At 35.6% G+C, this 19,453-nt stretch overlaps 1 protein-coding gene across 1 annotated transcript in view; it reads left to right on the top strand.

The window, feature by feature from the left end:
* LOC149278299 (sorting nexin-29-like) overlaps positions 1-19,453 on the top strand; it is a 181,406-nt gene that overhangs the window by 80,510 nt on the left and 81,443 nt on the right. Inside the window, exons 16-18 of the mRNA XM_089502141.1 lie at positions 3,959-4,075; positions 7,122-7,177; positions 9,104-9,185. Coding sequence (XP_089358267.1) covers positions 3,959-4,075; positions 7,122-7,177; positions 9,104-9,185 — 255 coding nt within the window. The remainder of the gene's footprint in view (positions 1-3,958; positions 4,076-7,121; positions 7,178-9,103; positions 9,186-19,453) is intronic.

The raw sequence follows: 19,453 nt of genomic DNA, 5'->3' as shown, positions 1-19,453 counted from the left end.
TAAAATATTTTATGCACATGTCTGCTTGCTGCCATTTTTGGATATTTAGTGTATTAACTTTCTCTCTGCATGAAAGCACAGCACTTCCAGCTCATTTTGCGTCTTTTGGTGTTCGAGAGTAAATAATGAAGGTAAGTAATTTGTTTTCGGAGCTTGCTGTGTGAGTCGGGGCACTGGAAACCAGGGTGGGTGCTTCCTTCTAAGGACAAAACTGAACGAAAGGGACCCTAGAGTCTTTAGATATTGGAGAGAAGCCATGGAGAACCTCCAACCTTCTCCCTCCATAGTCAAGATCATGAGATAATGAGATACAAGATAATATATATATGTTGGTGTATTGTACTCAAGCTCTGCCCAGTGAACAGCAGACTGTAAAATGAGACCTGTTATTAGGATTGTGGAAAAAGTAATATCATGGGAAATAACCCATGAGATAGCTAGAAGGAAAAACATCAAACCTCACTTTTAAATGTATCTGTCATAGCTTTGAAAACCAAGCAAAAGGCATAGACATATAGAATTAAATACATATTTTTTAAGAATTCACAATAAATGAAATCCCTTAAGAGATGAGACCTTTGGGGCACCATACACATTTTCCATCACTAGTTGTTAATGTTAATATTTGTAGTACAAAAATGTTGAAACTGTTAAAATCAGTACCTGCCAGCTACCAAGCAAAGGAGGCCTTTGGAGACCAAGTTGTTTCTTGCCTTACGGTCTATTTTTCTAGTCAAATGCAACTCCTGTTGGAAAGACATTCGGTTTGTTAGTTTCTTAATTTTTCCCTAGAAAAAAAAATCTGTCTGTGCTTAGTCGAAAAAAACCAAACAGAATTTTACAGCAAATAAGAACCGTTCGGCCCATCCAGTCTGCCCATTTTACCTGCTTTAAAGACACAGTTGCCACCGCCTCTGCTCAACCCACAAAAACCTACAGATGAAAAAAAAAGTCCCATGCCCTGCCACAAATATGTGTATATATATATATATATATACATACATACATACATACATGTATATATAATGTATTGATTTTTTTGCACTTTCCGAAATTAAAAGGTTTCCCTAATAGTGTAAATGTGCAACTTAAACCCGATTCAGAAGCAGTATTTCAAGAACTGTGAGCAGTGAAGAAAATCATGGTGTTTTTTAAATATATATTGCATTTTGTGGAATCTAATAGTCTACTTTTTTCTAACAAAAAACATGTAAGATGGCCATTGTCTTCTATATCAAAATATTATCACTGATGACTTCTCCCCATATTCTTTTTACATTTTGAACTCTGACTTATTTAAGTCAAAAGTATAATTTAAGTGAACCAGAATTTTGCACAAAACACAGTGATACAAAAATGTTAATGCGTTTACTTGGAGATTGGTTCAGCACCAGAAAAAGAATATCTATAACTGTGTACTTGATTAGTGGGAGATCTGTATTATTTCTATTCCATATGGCTTTTAATGTGTCACAGCTTTATTCTAAAAAAGTAAATAGTGATGACATCAGCACTGTATGTTCACTTTTTGAATTAACATGTTTTGTGTCTATTGTTGACCAATATTAATATCTCATTAGAGGTATTGGGCTTGCTGCCTAGAAGTACTGGTAGCCAATAAAAAGTTCAGATTTGATCCAAATTCAATAAGTCATCACATTTTAATTAAATCAAACAAAAGGTCACTATTTTGCTATTTAGGTTTTTGTCATTTGTTGATGTATCGACTGTTCATTTAATATATTCAATTCAAGTTTAAAAAAAAATATATCAATGTTCTCATACTTTGAAACTTCCCAGCTATCCAAAGCTCCCCCTCTCCTGAGGGAATGGCTATTTGAAGGAGCAGGGCTAGCCCCTGACAGGTTTTAGTGGGTAGGGAGCTGGATGTAAGTGGGTGGGGAGTAGGCAGAATCAGAGAGGGAAGTGGGCGTGGCCACTCCCCTCTCTGGAGAAAGAAGAAACTGACCCAGAGACCTGGCAAAGTGAGGCTTCACTTGGCGCCTTTGGGTCAAACCCAGGGAGGTCCCAGGTATAGTAATCATAGTAATCATGAATTGCAGGATTTATTTATTTATTTTTAAGTGAATGATATAAAACCTAGCCATGGAATGTAAATGGGCAGTGATATTAATTCTATATTCTACCTTAGCTTGGTGAAAGTAGTGTGAAAACAAATACTACCTTTTTAATAAATAGACTCTAACCCATGACACACGTCTAGGAAACCCAGAATGATTTTATGTGTCAGCCCTGAGTTAAAGTCTGGATGAACAAAGATCCTCAAAGTTGCTGACTGGACACCATCTGCTTAATGGATTCAGTTATCAACATAATAAACATTGTGTCATTTTTAAGAAGGCGAGTCTCCCATATGTAAGTAACTGCTACAAATATAAATCCGAAGCATCAAGATGCAAGATTGATCTCTGAAAGGAGAGTTTAAGATCAGGGTCACTGGCAACATAAACCAAATCCAAGAAAACAGACCAAAAAAGTCAACAAAACTGAAGATCTGCTAGAATAATATCAAGTTACTATCCAAAAAGCACCAGGACCATATAAGCACCAACTGAGGGTTTTCATTTAAGATATTTGAAACAAACATGATGTAAAGTACATTTCGGGTTGTACTTTACATCATCATTAGCTTGCGTTAGAGACATTATATTATGGTACGCGGATGTCCTAGTGGAGAGCGTTGTTTGCAAGCATAGGGATGTAGCTGGTAAGTGACCTTAAGTTGTAACCCTCAGGAAGAATTTATAGGTATAACACGAAGGAGACAACTGGCTTTATAACTAATTTAAAGCTACAAACAAACTATCCCTCAATGATTACATTGGTAATAAATCAATTATATAAACACTCTAAGATAAGAATAAACAAAAATAAATCAGTGATCCAGCAAGTATGTCTCATTTTAGTTAAATGTGTAATATAACACATTCTGTAATTATAGGAGAATGCAATGACAAATTAAATTAGGATGTTTTAAACTTCTAGCCGTTACAATGATAAATAGAATAGTGGAAGGGAAGGAAGCTATCAATGAGTAATGGAATTACTCCAAGGTCTAGAAAAAGATGAGGAAGATCAAGGGAATGAAGAATCATTCAAGGAGAAGTATGAGCCGGGTAATAAGAAATTGATTTTCTTCAAAACAGCAGCCACTGAGGACAAATTCATTAAAACTACTTTTAGCTGAGATTCAACGGTGTAATTTTCTTTGATATAAACACACATATTTTTAAAGCTTGGAATACTAGTTCCCATTGTTGATCAGGGTGCGTATTTAAAAAAAATCTGTAAAAAACACATTTAGCACATACTGGTTTTCCGCAATAGACTAGATGAAACATTTCTGGGTCTTGCATTTTAATAACAGCGTAATGCACACACATACTCCCTGCTGTTTACACATACATTATTTGTGACTGTTAAGGCTGCAAAGCACTGTGATACACTCGTACCCAGCATATGAAAGAGGAGCAAGAGTCCCAAACAGATACCGTTCTGTAAGCGATGGCACACTTTTCATACATGCATCTTGAGAACTAAATTTGATTTACACTTTTTACACTCAAAAATCTTAATCACAGACACGGCATTGAGGAAGCTCATTTGCATAATCTGCATAGCTAGAAGGTCTGTGCTTCTGTCTCATATCATGTCTTGGGTCACTGTATTCTTATGCAAACACAACGTGCATTAACAAATGGCGATGTCTTCTGCGGATCTAGAAATCCATCCGCTCATTATGGAGTGATTGTAGGATGCCTCACAAGTGGACCAGTAAACTTGCTTCCCGTTTTGAAAAGTGCTCATTTATGTGGTTTTTTTATACATATTAGCTTTTTTTGTTTCTTCATTACAAGTTATTTTTATTCCAAAGAAACGAATCCAGCTGCGTGCAGAGCGTTATAACCAGATTGTTATTTTATGTGCAAACTTTTAGGTTGCTGAAATGCATGGAGAGCTGATAGAATTTAATGAGCGGCTGCACCGCACACTGATCGCCAAAGAAGTACTTGTGGCACAAATGAGACAAGAACTTATTGACCTAAGAGGACCAGTAAGTATATTAAATTTTTACATCGAAATGTAGTTATGTTTTTCTTCTGTTCACTTTTTATTTTTTTGAATGATAAAAAGAAACTATTCACGTTTTAAAGGGAAGTAAGCATGATGTGTTTCATCTGCTGCACTAAGATTCCTTGGCCGGCCTTTGCATCTATGCTCGTCAACCTTGCCCGTTTTGTTGTAGTCTTCAAAACAGCTTGGATAAAAATATATATATATGTATGTGTGTGTATATGTGTACATACATACATACATGCACACACATTCACCCTTTAAAAGATGACATTACTACATCAGTGTATCATTCCTTAATGTGAAATTCAAATGCTATTTTGTTACAATTCACTCCTTTGCTCTCCTCGTCTAAACCAGCAGTTTAGCAGTCTATTTTTTGTTACTGATCTATAATGTAGCATATAAATATGCAGCAATTTGAGTCATTAAAGTTGAATGTTCCCTCCACAGATTACAAATAAATCAGAGGTGATAGGCCGCATGTGAAAATTGTTCAGTTTTTTCTCACATCGATTTACTAGCAGAACACGGTTATTGCTTGCTTACTTCTTTACTAAGAGCATAATCCATCATCCTCATGACTAGATTGCAAAGTTTTTACAGTGTCTGTGAGATAAACAGAGTACTTTTGTATTTTACCATGCTTTGGCTATTCACTCTTGAAGGGGGCTGAAAAATGGTGGGTTTTTTCTCTCCTGTAACAGTTGTATATCAACCTACAGAACAGAATTTCACAAATAGATATCCTATCCCTCTTAATCGAGTCTGATATGGTTCTTGCGGTGGGGTAGCTAGGTTGCAGGAGGCTCGCCATGTTTTTTTAGTTGTTTGTTGTTTTTTTTTTAATCTGAGACCCTTCTCACCTCCAACCATTTGTAACATTTCCATAGTTAGCAGCCGTCCTGATTTTGATCATACAGACAGTGTCTGCTGGCTGTCCTCCTCAATGTCCATATATTTATGGACAGAAAGGTCATAGCTGCAGTATTCTGTACCTGGACAAAGGTATCATGAGGCCATCTTCAGCCATCATTGGGCGTCTCACCAAAATAAACTGAGAAACTGGAAAGTGTGCCCTATTCCCCTGCATACCTTTCAATGTCAGAGCTGAAGAGCGGTGATGGCAAATCCCAGTACCTAGTTTCAGGTGCTTTCTTGGTGCTCCCTTGGCTAGATTACACAGTTTTAGAGAAAAAGGGCTCTTGGGTCCGGCAGTAACAACAAAGGCAATGCATTTAAAGAATTTCAGTCCGGCTCAGGATCAGTTATTCACCCACAATCTTTATTATGGTCTCTTATAGTAATACATGTGTACATAAAGTAGCCATAAGAATTTTTATTGGATTCAAAGCAAAAATAGTATCTAAGTAAGTGCAGATGCATTAGGTTGTTTTTTGTTTTTTTTTTGCTTTTTGCAATTCTTGTTCTTATTTCCCCGTGCTAGTCAAATTGGTATAATACGGAAAGGTTCATTTAAATGAACTGACATCTTTATCCTGGTGGTGCCTTATCTGCCCTTCTTTTTGTGACTTTGCTTGGAAGAACACAGGGCAAAAAAAAAAGCTCTGGTGTGAATAGCTGCAAAATTTCATGACTATTTATGACTTGCCAGCTCCCTCTCTATATATTCTACATTAATCTGATGCATTTTCCCTAAACCTAGCAAAATATGGTACTAGTGTTTGCCTACATGAACTGTCCTAAAGTATTGCGCTACACGAATAATCAAGCACTGTGTGCTTAGCTGACCTCAAAACATTTACACATACTTTGTGCTGAGAATATTGTGGAAATAAATTTTATTATTCATCATATACTGTAGACATAAGATTGACGAATAGCCTCTAAGAATGTAGCTGGTGTGTATGTTTGCCTTGCATAATCTTGGCTATGCATATATCTCAGCTGCAAAGTCTAAAATGCCATTTTTCATATTGCCGCATATAGAGAACTGTTAAGGTTTTTATATTTTTATTCTGATCTATGGCACAGATAAATGTTTCATGATGAGATGACAGTATATACAAAGGGACACTGGAGGGAGCTTAGGAAAGCAGCTATCACAGGGTAAATACCGCTCACAGGCGCACACAGAAAGCGTTTGCGATACACAGCAATATACCGTGCAAAGGTTTAGATATAATTTATGTATTTGTAGGACCACCATCAAGTAATAGCATGGAAGCGGTGATCCAGATGATGTAATCAAATTCCACTTAAGACATTGTAGGGTAATACTGTTATATGGAAATGTTGTGCTTGGTCCACTATCTTTGTTCTGTTATCTTTTTTTACAATGGGCTGCTGCCTATGGCATACATCCCAGCGGTACTGGTTTTGGTTCCTCCCTGGTAGGTTATCAGTCAGCCACACATCAGTTACAATTACACTAACTTATAAAGCTCATGTCACTTATTAACCCCATCTGTACCTTATAGACACACCGGTACTTTCTAAAAACAGTACTTTAAGGCCCATTAGGGTGTGCCGGTGCGTCCCGACTTTCTTGCAGTGGCAGGGACATCTCTCTGTTGCCTTTTGACAACCTGGACTCCCCCCTGTCAGCAAAAGGCTTTCTCCTGACTGAGGGGTTGCATCTGCCCAGACCAGAGGCACTTACTGAAAAAGTTCTTCTGCCCAGAATACCACCACCAAGGGAGAAGCCCCCGATAGGAGTAAACCAGGACAGCAAGGACTCATAGCAATTTGCAAAAGATATACTCAAGATGTTTAACCCCCTTGTTTGTATATAATCTTATTTTCCTCAATCCTTTGTAGGGTTCTTTTTTATATTTAGAGCCTTAAGGTTTTTTTTCTTAAACCTTAGTTAACCTATGAAACGTTTTCTTTCTAAATAAGCAGAAAAGTTTCGCTTATAAAAATTATATCATAATGCTCTCTAAAACAGAGAGGGAGAACAGACGTCTTTGTTTTATAAGATCCATGTGTCCTACATGTGACCTCTTGAAATCTCATTGGTTTTATGAAGTATAATGAAATTGATTTTGTTCTTGCTGTTTCAGGTCCCCGGAGACTTGAGTCAAACGTCCGAAGACCCAAGTTTGTCAGATTTTGAAATGTAAGTTGTCAGTAGCTGGCCATGAAGACATTATGGGTATTGTATATTTTTGGAACTCTGTGGGAACAGAGAGCAAGTGTTGCATCCTCTACACATCATAGCACATCAGTGTTCTTGATTCTGTAAGCGACATTACAAAATATAATGTAAGACATTGTTTGAAATGTTGTATTGTACAAACTGTTGACTATCCACTTACTTACTTTACACGTTGGCTTGCCTTTATAGTTACGAAAACTACACGTCTTTTTTCAGCTAAATATGTAACTAATGACAAGATTTATTACACTTATAATTGTCATTAAAGTTAGGTTTATAGGTCTGCTTTCCAGGTTTAAATTATTTTCCCCAAACAGTGTCCTCATATTCGCTTTACTTCTGGGATTTCTCCAGATAGGAAAATAATCACTGAAAATGAAATAACCATTATTGAACAAAAATCCCAAACTACCTAAGGACAGAGACCATCTGATCCATGAGAACTATTAATCTAAAGGGATACTCCAGCCACCATAATCACTTTAATGTGGTCCCTTTAAATTTTCTTGATGTCCCCCCTGCAAATGCATGGGGGGATTCTGCATATAGAACATGTGATAGCAAAGTAATGAAGTGTTTCATTTCTGGAAGGCTCTTCTTCAAGCTCGTACATGAAGACATCTTTCATTGTCCACACCCCTGTTTGATTTATTATAAATACCCACTAATGTCGTATTTCCAATTCTACATCCAGGAGATGACATTCCCAAATATTTTGTCCTGTAGCCTCTTTTATCTGTCAGGCTCCTTTTCTAAATGTTATGATCCTACGTTTTTTGTAACATCTGCTCTTTGAGAGTTTTAATTCTTGTGTACAATACACATTGCCTTTCAAGTATTGAATTACAGCCGCTTATTTTTAATTGAATTAAACTTGCCACTTGTAAGAAAAGGCTCAGAGGAAAGACTATTTACCACCCAGTTTCATTTAAAGCAAAATAACATACTATTACATGATGATTGATGAATAAGAAAGTTAAAATGTCAACATTAATCAGATGCCGCCTCTTGATTAATATGGAGGTTGTTTAATGATAGAAGGTAGCTTAGATCAAGCGTATAATGTAGGCTCCTGCAGCCTCTTCTCTACAGTGGACCCCCAGGCTCTAGAGGACCCCAAAGGCTTATTGGTGCAAAATGATTGTTGAATTATTTTTTACCAGGCGAGGTGTCTGTTGTCATATCACTGGCTAATTGATGTGAAAAATTGCCACATAGGTTTTATTAGTTTTACAATATAACTGCACTAAATTGCGTTCTAATTTCTCACATATGGCATAACGTGTTAAAAGACACAGGCATTACGGTAGGATTGATAATAGGCTTTGTATTACTGTTCTGGCATAGAGAAGGCATATATATATATATGCGTGTAAAAATAATAAGCTCTCTACAGGAAAGCCCTATTGATACACACAGTAGGGTGTAATTTTTACTCTGCTCTCGTCAGCTGCGGATCCTATTTTCTTTCTTCTCGTAATTGCCATACATTTCAGTATATTCATTTATTGGGAGAGTCAGGAAGGACAAATAGTTCTTCCGTGTGTTGGGCTTCGAGTATTTTCATTTCATTACCTAACTGAGAGTTGCATTGCCTAATCAAACCTATTTTGTTGAAGCAGAGAATCACTTCATGTTAGAAGAGGTATTTCATAATACACCAAACTCACTTAGCGTCATGGGATGTGCTGGTCTGAGCGCCATTTATTGCTTAAAATGTCCTCACGAGTCTTTTGATTGCTGGAAATCACAGTTTTATGTTTGCAATATACATAATGTAGTACCGAGGCATTTCTTTCAAGCGTAACCCTATTGACCAAACAGAAATCATTTTCTGTTCTCCTATTGACTATGAAATGTCAGTGAGCTTTTATTTTTTCTTAACAGATCACACCGTGCCCTTATAAATGTTTGGATACCTTCGGTTTTTCTTCGGGGCAAATCTGCCAATGCCTTTCATGTTTATCAGGTAAGGACCCTAATTCAAACAATACTGTTTGGGACCAGCTCCATCCATGTGTGGCTAGCCTTTCTCAGGGTTAGGCACCAACATTGCTCATTGTGGACATTTACTGGGGTCTCTGGTGGACACTTTAATGTTGTTCTATGGACCTTTACAAACCTTGCCATGGACACCGGTGTCCTTGAACGGACACTTTCCCTGGCCCTACCTAAATGGCAGGATAGCTGAGCTTCCTCGAGAAGCCGTTCCCAAAGAAGTCTTGAAGTCTGTGGGTTTTCATATTATTGCTTCACTGTATTATTATAGAATTTGTGTGCAGTATTTTCCATACGCTGTTTTTATTGACACATAAAAAAACATAAACACAAAAAATATACAATATGCAAGCCACACTTTTGAAGTCAAAGCTATGGTTGCTTTCTATAATGCCACGTATGTTCTTCTGCTACCTTTTCTTACAGCTGTTAAATAGTAGCTGCTGATTTACCAAGCCACAGGAATTTGGGATTGAGTTGTTGAATGACATCCAGCTGTGACTCGTGTCCAACAACGATAAAGCACATTTAAGATGAATTCTTATTTTATTCAGGCTTATCGCTCTTTGCACAAGACATTTCATCAGGGAGTATCACAACTCCTTATAATATTTAAAGCGCTCTTTAAGAACCAATTAAAATAATTCCTCATTGATGTGGCAGAGCCATGACCAACGAAGAAGTCTGGATGATATCAGTATAGTACTGGCAGAGCTTAATTTGCTGTTTTAGGGCAATGCTGTATACTGGATAAAGCTGCGATTCCATCTTAGCAGCGGCAGGTTTACCACTGTTGTTCATAGCTACACTGAGATGATGTATGTGGAGCGAATGGCTTAATCTACGCCTGGTTCTTAGACCGAGGGGATGAATTGGGTCAACAAATGTGATTTGACAAATCGTAGCACTAAAGCCTTATGTTTCACATTGCAGTTTTAGGACGGCTGTTATTTTTTTCTTGCTTTATTATGTATCTCATGGTAAGTATAATATTATTTTAGTTGAGGGAATACAGCTATGAAAAAAATATTGTATTTTCCAGAATAAAAGACTTGTTTCTATTTTTCTGATAAAAATGCAACTGAAAAATGGGCTTATATTCAAAAATATAATATTGGAACAAGGTCGTCGATAACAAGATAAGAATCCAAAATGTTATAAGGGTCTTACCCTCAAATTATGCCATCTGGAGGGGTAGACATGGAACACATACATGATTTGCAGAAAGGTGCTCCATGATTTATTACAAAACAAACATCAATTGGCATCAACTAGGGGGCAAACTTCCCTCCTGGAGCTCTCACTCTCCTGCTACTTCTAGGAGACAGGAGTGTGCCCGTGATAAGGGGCGCGGATAGTCACACAGGGGAGGGGAATGGGGAAAACAGCATAAGAAGTTGGTAGAGAAGTGGGCAGGACCTGGATGAGGAGTGGATGAGGAGTGGGTGTGACCCCATCCGGACCCAGAGGCCAATCAGTTTTCTCGGTACCAACAGTGATGTGAGTTATATCTGTGCAGAGCTTCATAGCAGTATTTGTTCTCAAAACTAAAATCGACAAGGTTTTTAAGGAACAGTCATGAAAAAAATTTATGTTGTGCTTAAGTAGAGCTCTTCAGGCAGTGTGTGGCTTTTTGAAAAAACCTTCAATTATTTCCCCATTCATTTCTTGTAACCAGTATTTGTCTCCCGCCTCTCTTGCGGAGTCATGAAGATTGACAGACAGCCTGGAGCTTCTACTGTCTTGCTAACATATTTAGCTCTTCATTTGCCTGTCCAACATAACATTCTTTGGGCAATAGCACTGGCGTGTGATTTCATCTGCATATCTGCTTTTTAGAGCAGCCGGTTAAGTGTTAAGGATAGTGTCACACAATCTGAAAGGGTAATCTTTATTAAGAAATATTTTATGGTAAGACAATGACCGTTCTCTTTCACCTTAACATAGACAATGTGGATGCTGAATGCTAACCAATGTAATGCATGAGTTCCTGGTTTAGGGGGAATACTATTATCCTTGTTATATCTTATATTTCTGTACATAGACTGCAGATAAGAACCATTTGGCCCATGTAGTCTGCCTGTTTTTCCTGATGTAAAGACTGTCTTGGATTCAGAATAGCTATGTGCCCATGCCATGCATGTTTAAATGCCCTCACTGTATTAGCCAGTCTGTTGGGAGACTGTTCCACTTATCTACCATTTATCTACTCATTATAACGTCCTTACATTACATTGAAACCTCTGACCCTGTAGATAGATCGAGGATAGATGAATAAATGTGTCTGTAAACACCAGACAGGTAACTGAGTGGTTCTCAGAGAGACAGGAATAGTGAATAAAACACAACTTGCTCCACCAGCCCCAGTTAAAAATATAAACTAGAATTGGGGGTCAGTGTCTCTTTAATAAGTCCAAAATAGAATGCATTTCTAAAATCATATGGCAAGAAGGACGTGGGTTATGGGCTATGAAAAAAGCCTTCGTTTTATTGGTTTTAAGGTGTCTGTAGGAAGATGGAGAATCATTGCTGAATTAACTGTTCTATTAATGTCAGGCAGCTGACCGTATCAAATTACCGGTCTCGGAACTGATCCCTTGGCCAATTTTTTGTCATCTGGAAACCTTTCCTCCGCGGTCATGAACATTGATGATTCCAATTTAGGTTGCTTTGAAAACCAACTTTCCAAATGTTCTGGAAATAGAAACCTGCACATCTTGATTATGACCAGTTATATCAGACACTTGGCTGTAGTTAAACTGCAAAAATCATTTTTAAAAAGCTTCTGTACATTCAAAAATATCTGTGGCTCTAAATGTGTTTAATGGGATTATATGGATACTTAATGTAACATAAGTCCAAAGCAAACATGGGCAGTGTTTCTTAATATTTTTATGTCAAACTTCACAAGCGTCCTTCACAAGGGAATTTTTTTTGCTGAATTTCATTCTAGGAAAACCTGTACACAACTAATCCATGGTTAGATCTGTTCTAATGCACAAAACACAGAAAAGGACACAGAAGTGTAAAACAGACTGGACAAAAAAGAATACAAACTAAGTATACATGTCTAGCAGTAGGTCATAGCACTGAAATATGGTGGAATATGCTTAAGGCTTTAAGATTTTATATATGCCAAAACTGGTGCCTTCAAAAAACTTCTGGGCTTACTGCCCCTTTAAGCCAACATATTGGTTTGAATATGAAAATAAGATGGTGCCTTTAGTCTGTTGATACCCTTTTTTGAGCCATCATAGAAGAAGATGAGTCACGAAAGCTGTAGGTACCTCATGGGCATACCTTGGAACTTGTGGGGTCTGATTACCAATTACGTCGGTTTGTGTTCCGGCTGACATCAGTGGGCATTCCCCATTCAAAGAGGAGTGGGGAGTGTCAGGACCCTGCTCGCGTGACCCGGAGGATTTCAGTGTTGACCCAAGAACCGGAGAAGCAGTGATTCTCCCAGAGTTCTTTGGGCCAAACCTGGAGAGTTCCCAGGAATGCTCATGGATCTCATTTTCAGATAGGACACACCTATGCGAAAGAAGAGTTAGACTCTGAATTCTGAAAGCTTTTACAACTCTTTTTTCTATGTTGTCTCAATGAAAGCTATCACCTTCAGCTAAAGACCCCACCTTCTCCGACCGATACAGCTATATCCTATTACATACACGTGTTTCTTAGTACTACATCACAATCTATAACACAATGCATGTAATGCTCTAAAAATGGGGAAATTATTCATATTGTTTGGGCGGAAAGACCATGCTGTTTCTACTTTAAAATACGTTTTTCTCTTATTTAAAATCTCATTTATAAAGATGAACACAAATCCACATGTGATCTTTGTTAAGAAGAAAAGTTCATTCTAATAAAAAAAATATTAAGAAGGAACAAGAAAACAGCAATACGCCAGTTGTTTAAATTATTTTATTCTGTTCCCCAGTCCTCTGTTTTGCTCTCTCCCTGTATTTTTCTCACATGTTACTCTTTCTGTGATTTGTACAGTTCATTCTAGTGATTTGTGCAATACACATAAATGTTTATATGTGAATGATTATATATTTAAAGGTGTGTAGGAATGCAATTAGCTGATTTTAGTCATAGAGAAACATCAGCTGATCTATACAGATGTCTGTAATATTCACTAGTCAAATTTCAATAATATTCAATATTTAATGTGAATAAATCAAGTGAATCCCCATTAATTTTAATGATGCAAGCTACATGACATCATTTTTCATTTTCTCAGTTTATAGAGTATAATGCTGTTGTTTTTAGATTGTGTTTAAAGATCACAGTTTTTCTCTTGTTTGAATGTTTATCTCTCTCTCTATCTATATACAGTACTGTGCAAAGGTTTTAGGCAGGTATGGAAAAAATGCTTTAAAGTAAGAATGCTTTCAAAAATAGATATATATTTTATTATTTAACAAAATGCAAAGTGAGTGGACAGGAGGAAATCAAAGTAAAACCAATATTTGGTGTGGCCACCCTTTGCCTTCAAATCAGCATCGATTCCTTTAGGTACACGGTTTAAGGAACTTGGCAGGTAGGCTGTTCCAAACATCTTTGAGAACTAACCACAGTTCTTCTTTGGCTTTAGCCTCACTTGATGATGTTGAGATTAGGGTTAGGTGAAATGTATTTTTCCGAAGTAGTCTTACGTTTAATATTTATTATTATTTGTAGTGCAAGTTATCCTTATTAAATTTATTATCACTGATGTTTCAAATGTTGTCCTCTAATTAACTATAGATCAAAAAAGATTCAACTAGATTAAACCAAAACGGCAAAGTTGATTTAAAGTACATTTACTACTCTGATCTTAAGCCATGATAAGCGGCTACAGAGAAAGTATGTTGCTTACATTTTTTATTTTTATTTTTTAAAGCAATTTATAAAAGCTGAGAAGTAAATAAAATTGTATTGTTAAGGAAAAAATGTTGAATAGAGAATACTCTATAAATGTAACTGTGCCAAGAATTCCAAATACACAGTATTATTCAGGGACAATGAAGAGAATAGAGATTTATAGTTCCACAGGGCATAAAATATACTTACAATGAAACATTTTGATGCATTTAAAACATTTTATTGATCTTTTTAGCACAACAGTATATTAACTCCTTATGTCGGTTTCATAGTGTGTACATTGAATAAAAAAAATAAGATTTCAATAGACATGCTAAGAAACAATAAGAAACAAAGTATATCTACAAAAGAAGTTTAGAGCCACCGGCAATACAGGAACGAGAGGAAGTGAATGACACGCTCAACTCCAGGAGAGTCAAAGTGATGCAACTTGAAAAAAAGAATTCACTAACTCGTGAGTTGCTTGCGAGCTGCAAATGTGAGCCTAAACTTTTTACAACTTACAAATTTCACCTTAAATAGCCAGGATGATGCAAGGTTGCTTGAAGGCCCATTCCTTCCCCCCTTAACATATACATTAAGTTAAAAAATAGATAAATAAATGCAAGAGTGTCCTCAGGAGGCCCTGTTAACCAACAGGCATTCTCCACGCTGTATGTGGTGGGGTAGGTGATAATAAACTTTGAGGGAAGTAGATTTAGGGCCCAGCTATTCACCCTACAAACTTATGCTTGCTGCAATGATTTGAGGTTAAAAATGAAAAAAAATTTTGCTGTTGGGGATATCCATTGAAGTGAGAGGTAGGCTTAAAATAAACAGTAGGAGCGAGTGCCGAGCGCCGAGACCCGAATAGGCTCGAATGGGCTTGAGGAGGTTCTAATTTACCTCTGTTAGAGGCATGATGGTTGTTCAAGCTGCTCGTAAGGGCACCATTTAAGGTGGTTCCGGTACTCCCAGATGGTCTGAAGGCGCTGCCGCCTAAAATATAAATCTTTAATTTCGGGAGGAGGAGGAGAAGCGTTGAAGAGCTTTGCTTTTTCCAGCTGGATATTAAGCATCAAATTGTGAATAATTTCCGATAAAATCGGACTTTTGATCGTGGAGGAGACATTTTACTTCAGATAAGTTCTCAAACTTTTTTTTTTTCTTTTTTTGAGATTCTGCTCAAACTTCATGGCTGCATAATTAAATTAACTAGATTTAAATATATTTTAAATTGTTCAGACATATATATCTAAGATATATGAATTTGATATTTAAACTGTATTGAGAAGGAATCCTCAACTTCATATGTTTAAATCTAAGAGTACTCAAGAGACAGTTATATATACCTCTCAGACACATCGTCACAAATATATTGACTTTGAATACTTACATGCTTAAAATGTATGACTTCGCAAGTTATTGCTATATATACTCCTTTGGAATATTGCTATATATATATTGTCTCTGAATGTTAAGTAACATTAAGAAGCCACATTATTGTACAAACACATGCTTAAATTATATAGTAAACTTTAATATGTGATAGATACATCTTATTGCAAACTTTTAGAATATATGCTATTCTGATTTCATCGAAGCATATACTTTCTAGATATTTAATATATTCATTTTTTAAGTGAAGTTTAGGTATATATTAAGAAGGTTCATTCAGCACAAAGCTATAAGCTTATATGTATGATGGCGACAAAAAAAGTAACTGAAAGAGCCTCAAAGAGAGAAAAAAGAGATGAAAAGAAAGACAGACCAGACAAAAGATTGTCTTTTTTCTCTCCTCAAACTTCCAAATCCGAAAAAGAGAAAGTAGATCAAGACTCTATAATGAATAGATCCAGTTCAGGTGAAGATGAACAACACATTAGAAATTTACCATCTTTAGAATCTACATCTCAAATACAAGAACAACTGAAAATAGCGCTTGATATACAATTTGAAAGGATAAAACATGAAATTCACACACAGATTCAAGACCTGAAAACAGATCTCTTATCGGTTGCCACACGAGTTAAATTTAATGAAGAGAAAATCGAAAATTTAATGATGATGAATTTAAACCATCAGGACTATATTAAGCAGAATAATATAAAATTTCAAATCTTGGAACAAAAATTGGCTGATCTAGAAGACCAGGCAAGACGTCGGAATTTAAGAATAAGGGGGATTACAGAATCTGTCTCCAAAGACAATCTGGAAAAATACCTTAAAGAATTTTTCTTAAACATTGGAGTAAAGCAAGAAGGACAGACCCCAATATGGGATCGTTGTTATAGGACAGTAAAACCATCCAATCTTTCTTCGGAGACTCCTCGCGATGTCCTTATCTCATGTACAGATGTGAGCATAAAAGAAAAAATCTTGAGAGCTTATAGAGAAGTAGTACCACAAGAACAATTTAACAAAATAAAGATTTTTCCGGATGTATCCTACTACACCCGTATGAAAAGACGCCAATATGCGCAATTAACTGAAATTCTCCTTCAAAATGATATCCGATATAGATGGACATTTCCAGTAAAAATCACTTTAACTTATGACCATAAAACATGGATGTTTGACACACCTGAGAACTTGAAGAAATGGTTACAAGACCAAAATATACAAGGCACTCCGAAAAATTAAGATCCGAGGCGGGGCTTTTTTTTTTTTTTTTTTTTTTTTGACACATTTTTTGACTGAACCTAAAATTTATAATGACCATGCAGGTTTTTTATGCTGTACCTAGAAAATTGAGTTGATATAAGTAATATGAAGTATGTCATGTTTTTAAGTATTTTACAAAGATGATTTCACTTGTATTTAGTTATTTGTTACTTTAGATAAACTGAGTTTAAGGAATGAATAGAATAAATTTACCGATATTAATACTGTACAAAAGCCTACACAGTAGGGTACACATTAATAATATCACATAATATTTTTTGCAAAGTCTGAGGAATTTTGCTTGACATGTTAGATTAAAATATTAGATAGACAAATAGTTATTAACTAATAAGTAAGGAGCACAGAATCTGTATTCACATATTATTAAGATAGTTATTTAATGTAACTTAAAGTTGGTGTTGGTATACCAGACATTATCACGGATAATTATGCACCATAACTTTAGATTAAGGAGGGGTGATAAATAGCACTTACACTTTTTTTTTTGTTTTTTTTTTTTTTGTTATAGGATGGACAAAATTATCTGATACAGACTGAAGTCATAATTTATAATGCTCACTAAAGGTTTTTATGCTGATTTTTGATGAGCTGATTTAGAACCTGCGTCGTTATAATTAATATAAACACAAATAACGAGATGATATAAATATTTTACATGTTCTATATATATCTATATAGATTATATCATTTGCATCCAGCTAATTTTGTTATAATAAATAAAGTGAATCGGTGGAACGAGTAGAAAAAATTTCACTGATATTAAAATTGCACACATGTTTCAATATATCAGGACATATACTAATAATATTACACAGTAACCTTATTAGACTTGTGAAATTTTGTTTAATATGATAGATAATAAAAACGAATACAGAGATAATAAGTCACAAATTAATAGGAAGGAGTGCATACTGGGTAATTATACTAAAATAGTGATTTAATTTAATTTATCATTAGCGTTTATATATTAAACCCCATCATGGGGATATTATACATGATAACTATAAACGAAGTAGATGAGATAAATATTGCGTAATTTTTTTTAATTTTTTTTTTTCTTTTGGGGAACTGGCCCTGGGTCCCATATTGCCATTTGAGTGATGGCAAAACTATTCTACAATGACAACTTAGGGGTTGATTGTAGAAGCAGGCAGTGCTATGTGGTGTTGCACTACCTGCAAGTATATGTTTTTTATGTTTTGCGTGAAGTTGTATATATATATATATGTAGATTCCAAGTCTTTTCTATACAAATTGAACTCAATGTGTGATTTAAAGCATTATAATCAGAATCTAGATGGGTCAGCTTAGATTTGGTACAATAAATACCCAAGGCCTTAACTCGCCGCAAAAAAGAGCCTTAGTACTCCAGAGATTATGGAAAGAGAGGATAAATGTCTGCTTCTTGCAAGAGACACACTGGCGAATAATGGATAAAATCAATATAAATAATCAGAGATTCCCAGTATGTATACAAGCTTCTCTGAAATCACAAAAAAAAAGAGGAGTGGCCATATTATTCTCCAAAGATTTAGATGTTAAATTTAAATATGTAGAAACAGATCCAGAGGGTCGGTTCATTATTATTATTATAGCTGAAATAAATAATAAGATATTTTCTCTACTTAATGTATACGCACCTAATACTGCACCAGTAACATATTTAACAAGACTTTTGGAAAAAACTTTAAAAATAAAACAGGGCCCATTGATTTGGATGGGAGACTTTAACTGTGTGTTGGATCCTCATCTGGATAAAATGACATGTAAAGGTTTAATCACTGATCGAAATATTTTCTCCCAAGCAAGGAGACTTCAAGAATTATTAAAAAAACATGCTCTCTTTGATGTATGGAGAATACTACATACAACAGAAAGAGATTATACGTGCTTTTCAAAAACTCATCGTGCCTACTCACGAATAGATCTAATTGTGGGAGATTGTGGCCTAGTATCTAAAAATATATGATATCACCTGGTCAGACCATAATCTGGTAACAATGGACATTGATGAAGTAGGAGAAAAATTAAGCAATGAATGGAGATTAAATCATAATTTAATGAAGAAAAACACAGATGTTGAACACATAAAAAGATTAACACAACTCTTCTTTGAAGAAAATGATGTGGAAGAGATGTCCGCAGCAAATCTATGGTGCACCTATAAAGCAGTAATAAGGGGTCACTTTATTAAATTAGGTGCGGAGGCAAAGAAAAAAACAGAAATCAAATTGTCCGACTTATATATCTCTTTATTTCAGCTAAATAGAATTAATAAACAAAGTCCATCAAAAATTAACACAGAGAAAATTGAGGCCTTAAGAATGAAAATAAACATAAAGCTCATTGAACAGACTAATAAAGGGCTAATGGCATTAAATTCAAAAAGATACTATAAGGGAAACAAAGCTGATAAAATGTTAACGAGTCAGTTAAAGAAAAAAAGAGAAAAGAAAAATATCTCTAAAATAGTATATAAGGGTAGGACTCACATGGCTCCAAAGGAAATAGGTCAAGCATTTAATGAATTCTTCAAGGTATTATATAACTTACCAGACAATCTAGTAGAAGCAGATCTTCAGGACTATTTTTTGAGGAGATCTTTTCCTAAACTTTCTAAGGAAACTTTAACTAACTTAAATAGTAATATTACCTTGGAAGAGATCCAGAATGGAATAAGAGAGCTTAAACAAAAAAAAT

Source organism: Sceloporus occidentalis, unplaced genomic scaffold, assembly GCF_023333645.1.
Source record: "Sceloporus occidentalis isolate IW3139 unplaced genomic scaffold, rSceOcc1.0.p SCAF_195, whole genome shotgun sequence".
Lineage (NCBI taxonomy): Eukaryota > Metazoa > Chordata > Lepidosauria > Squamata > Phrynosomatidae > Sceloporus > Sceloporus occidentalis.
Note: the sequence above shows the minus strand (reverse complement) of the source record. Positions and strands in the feature narration are given on the sequence as shown.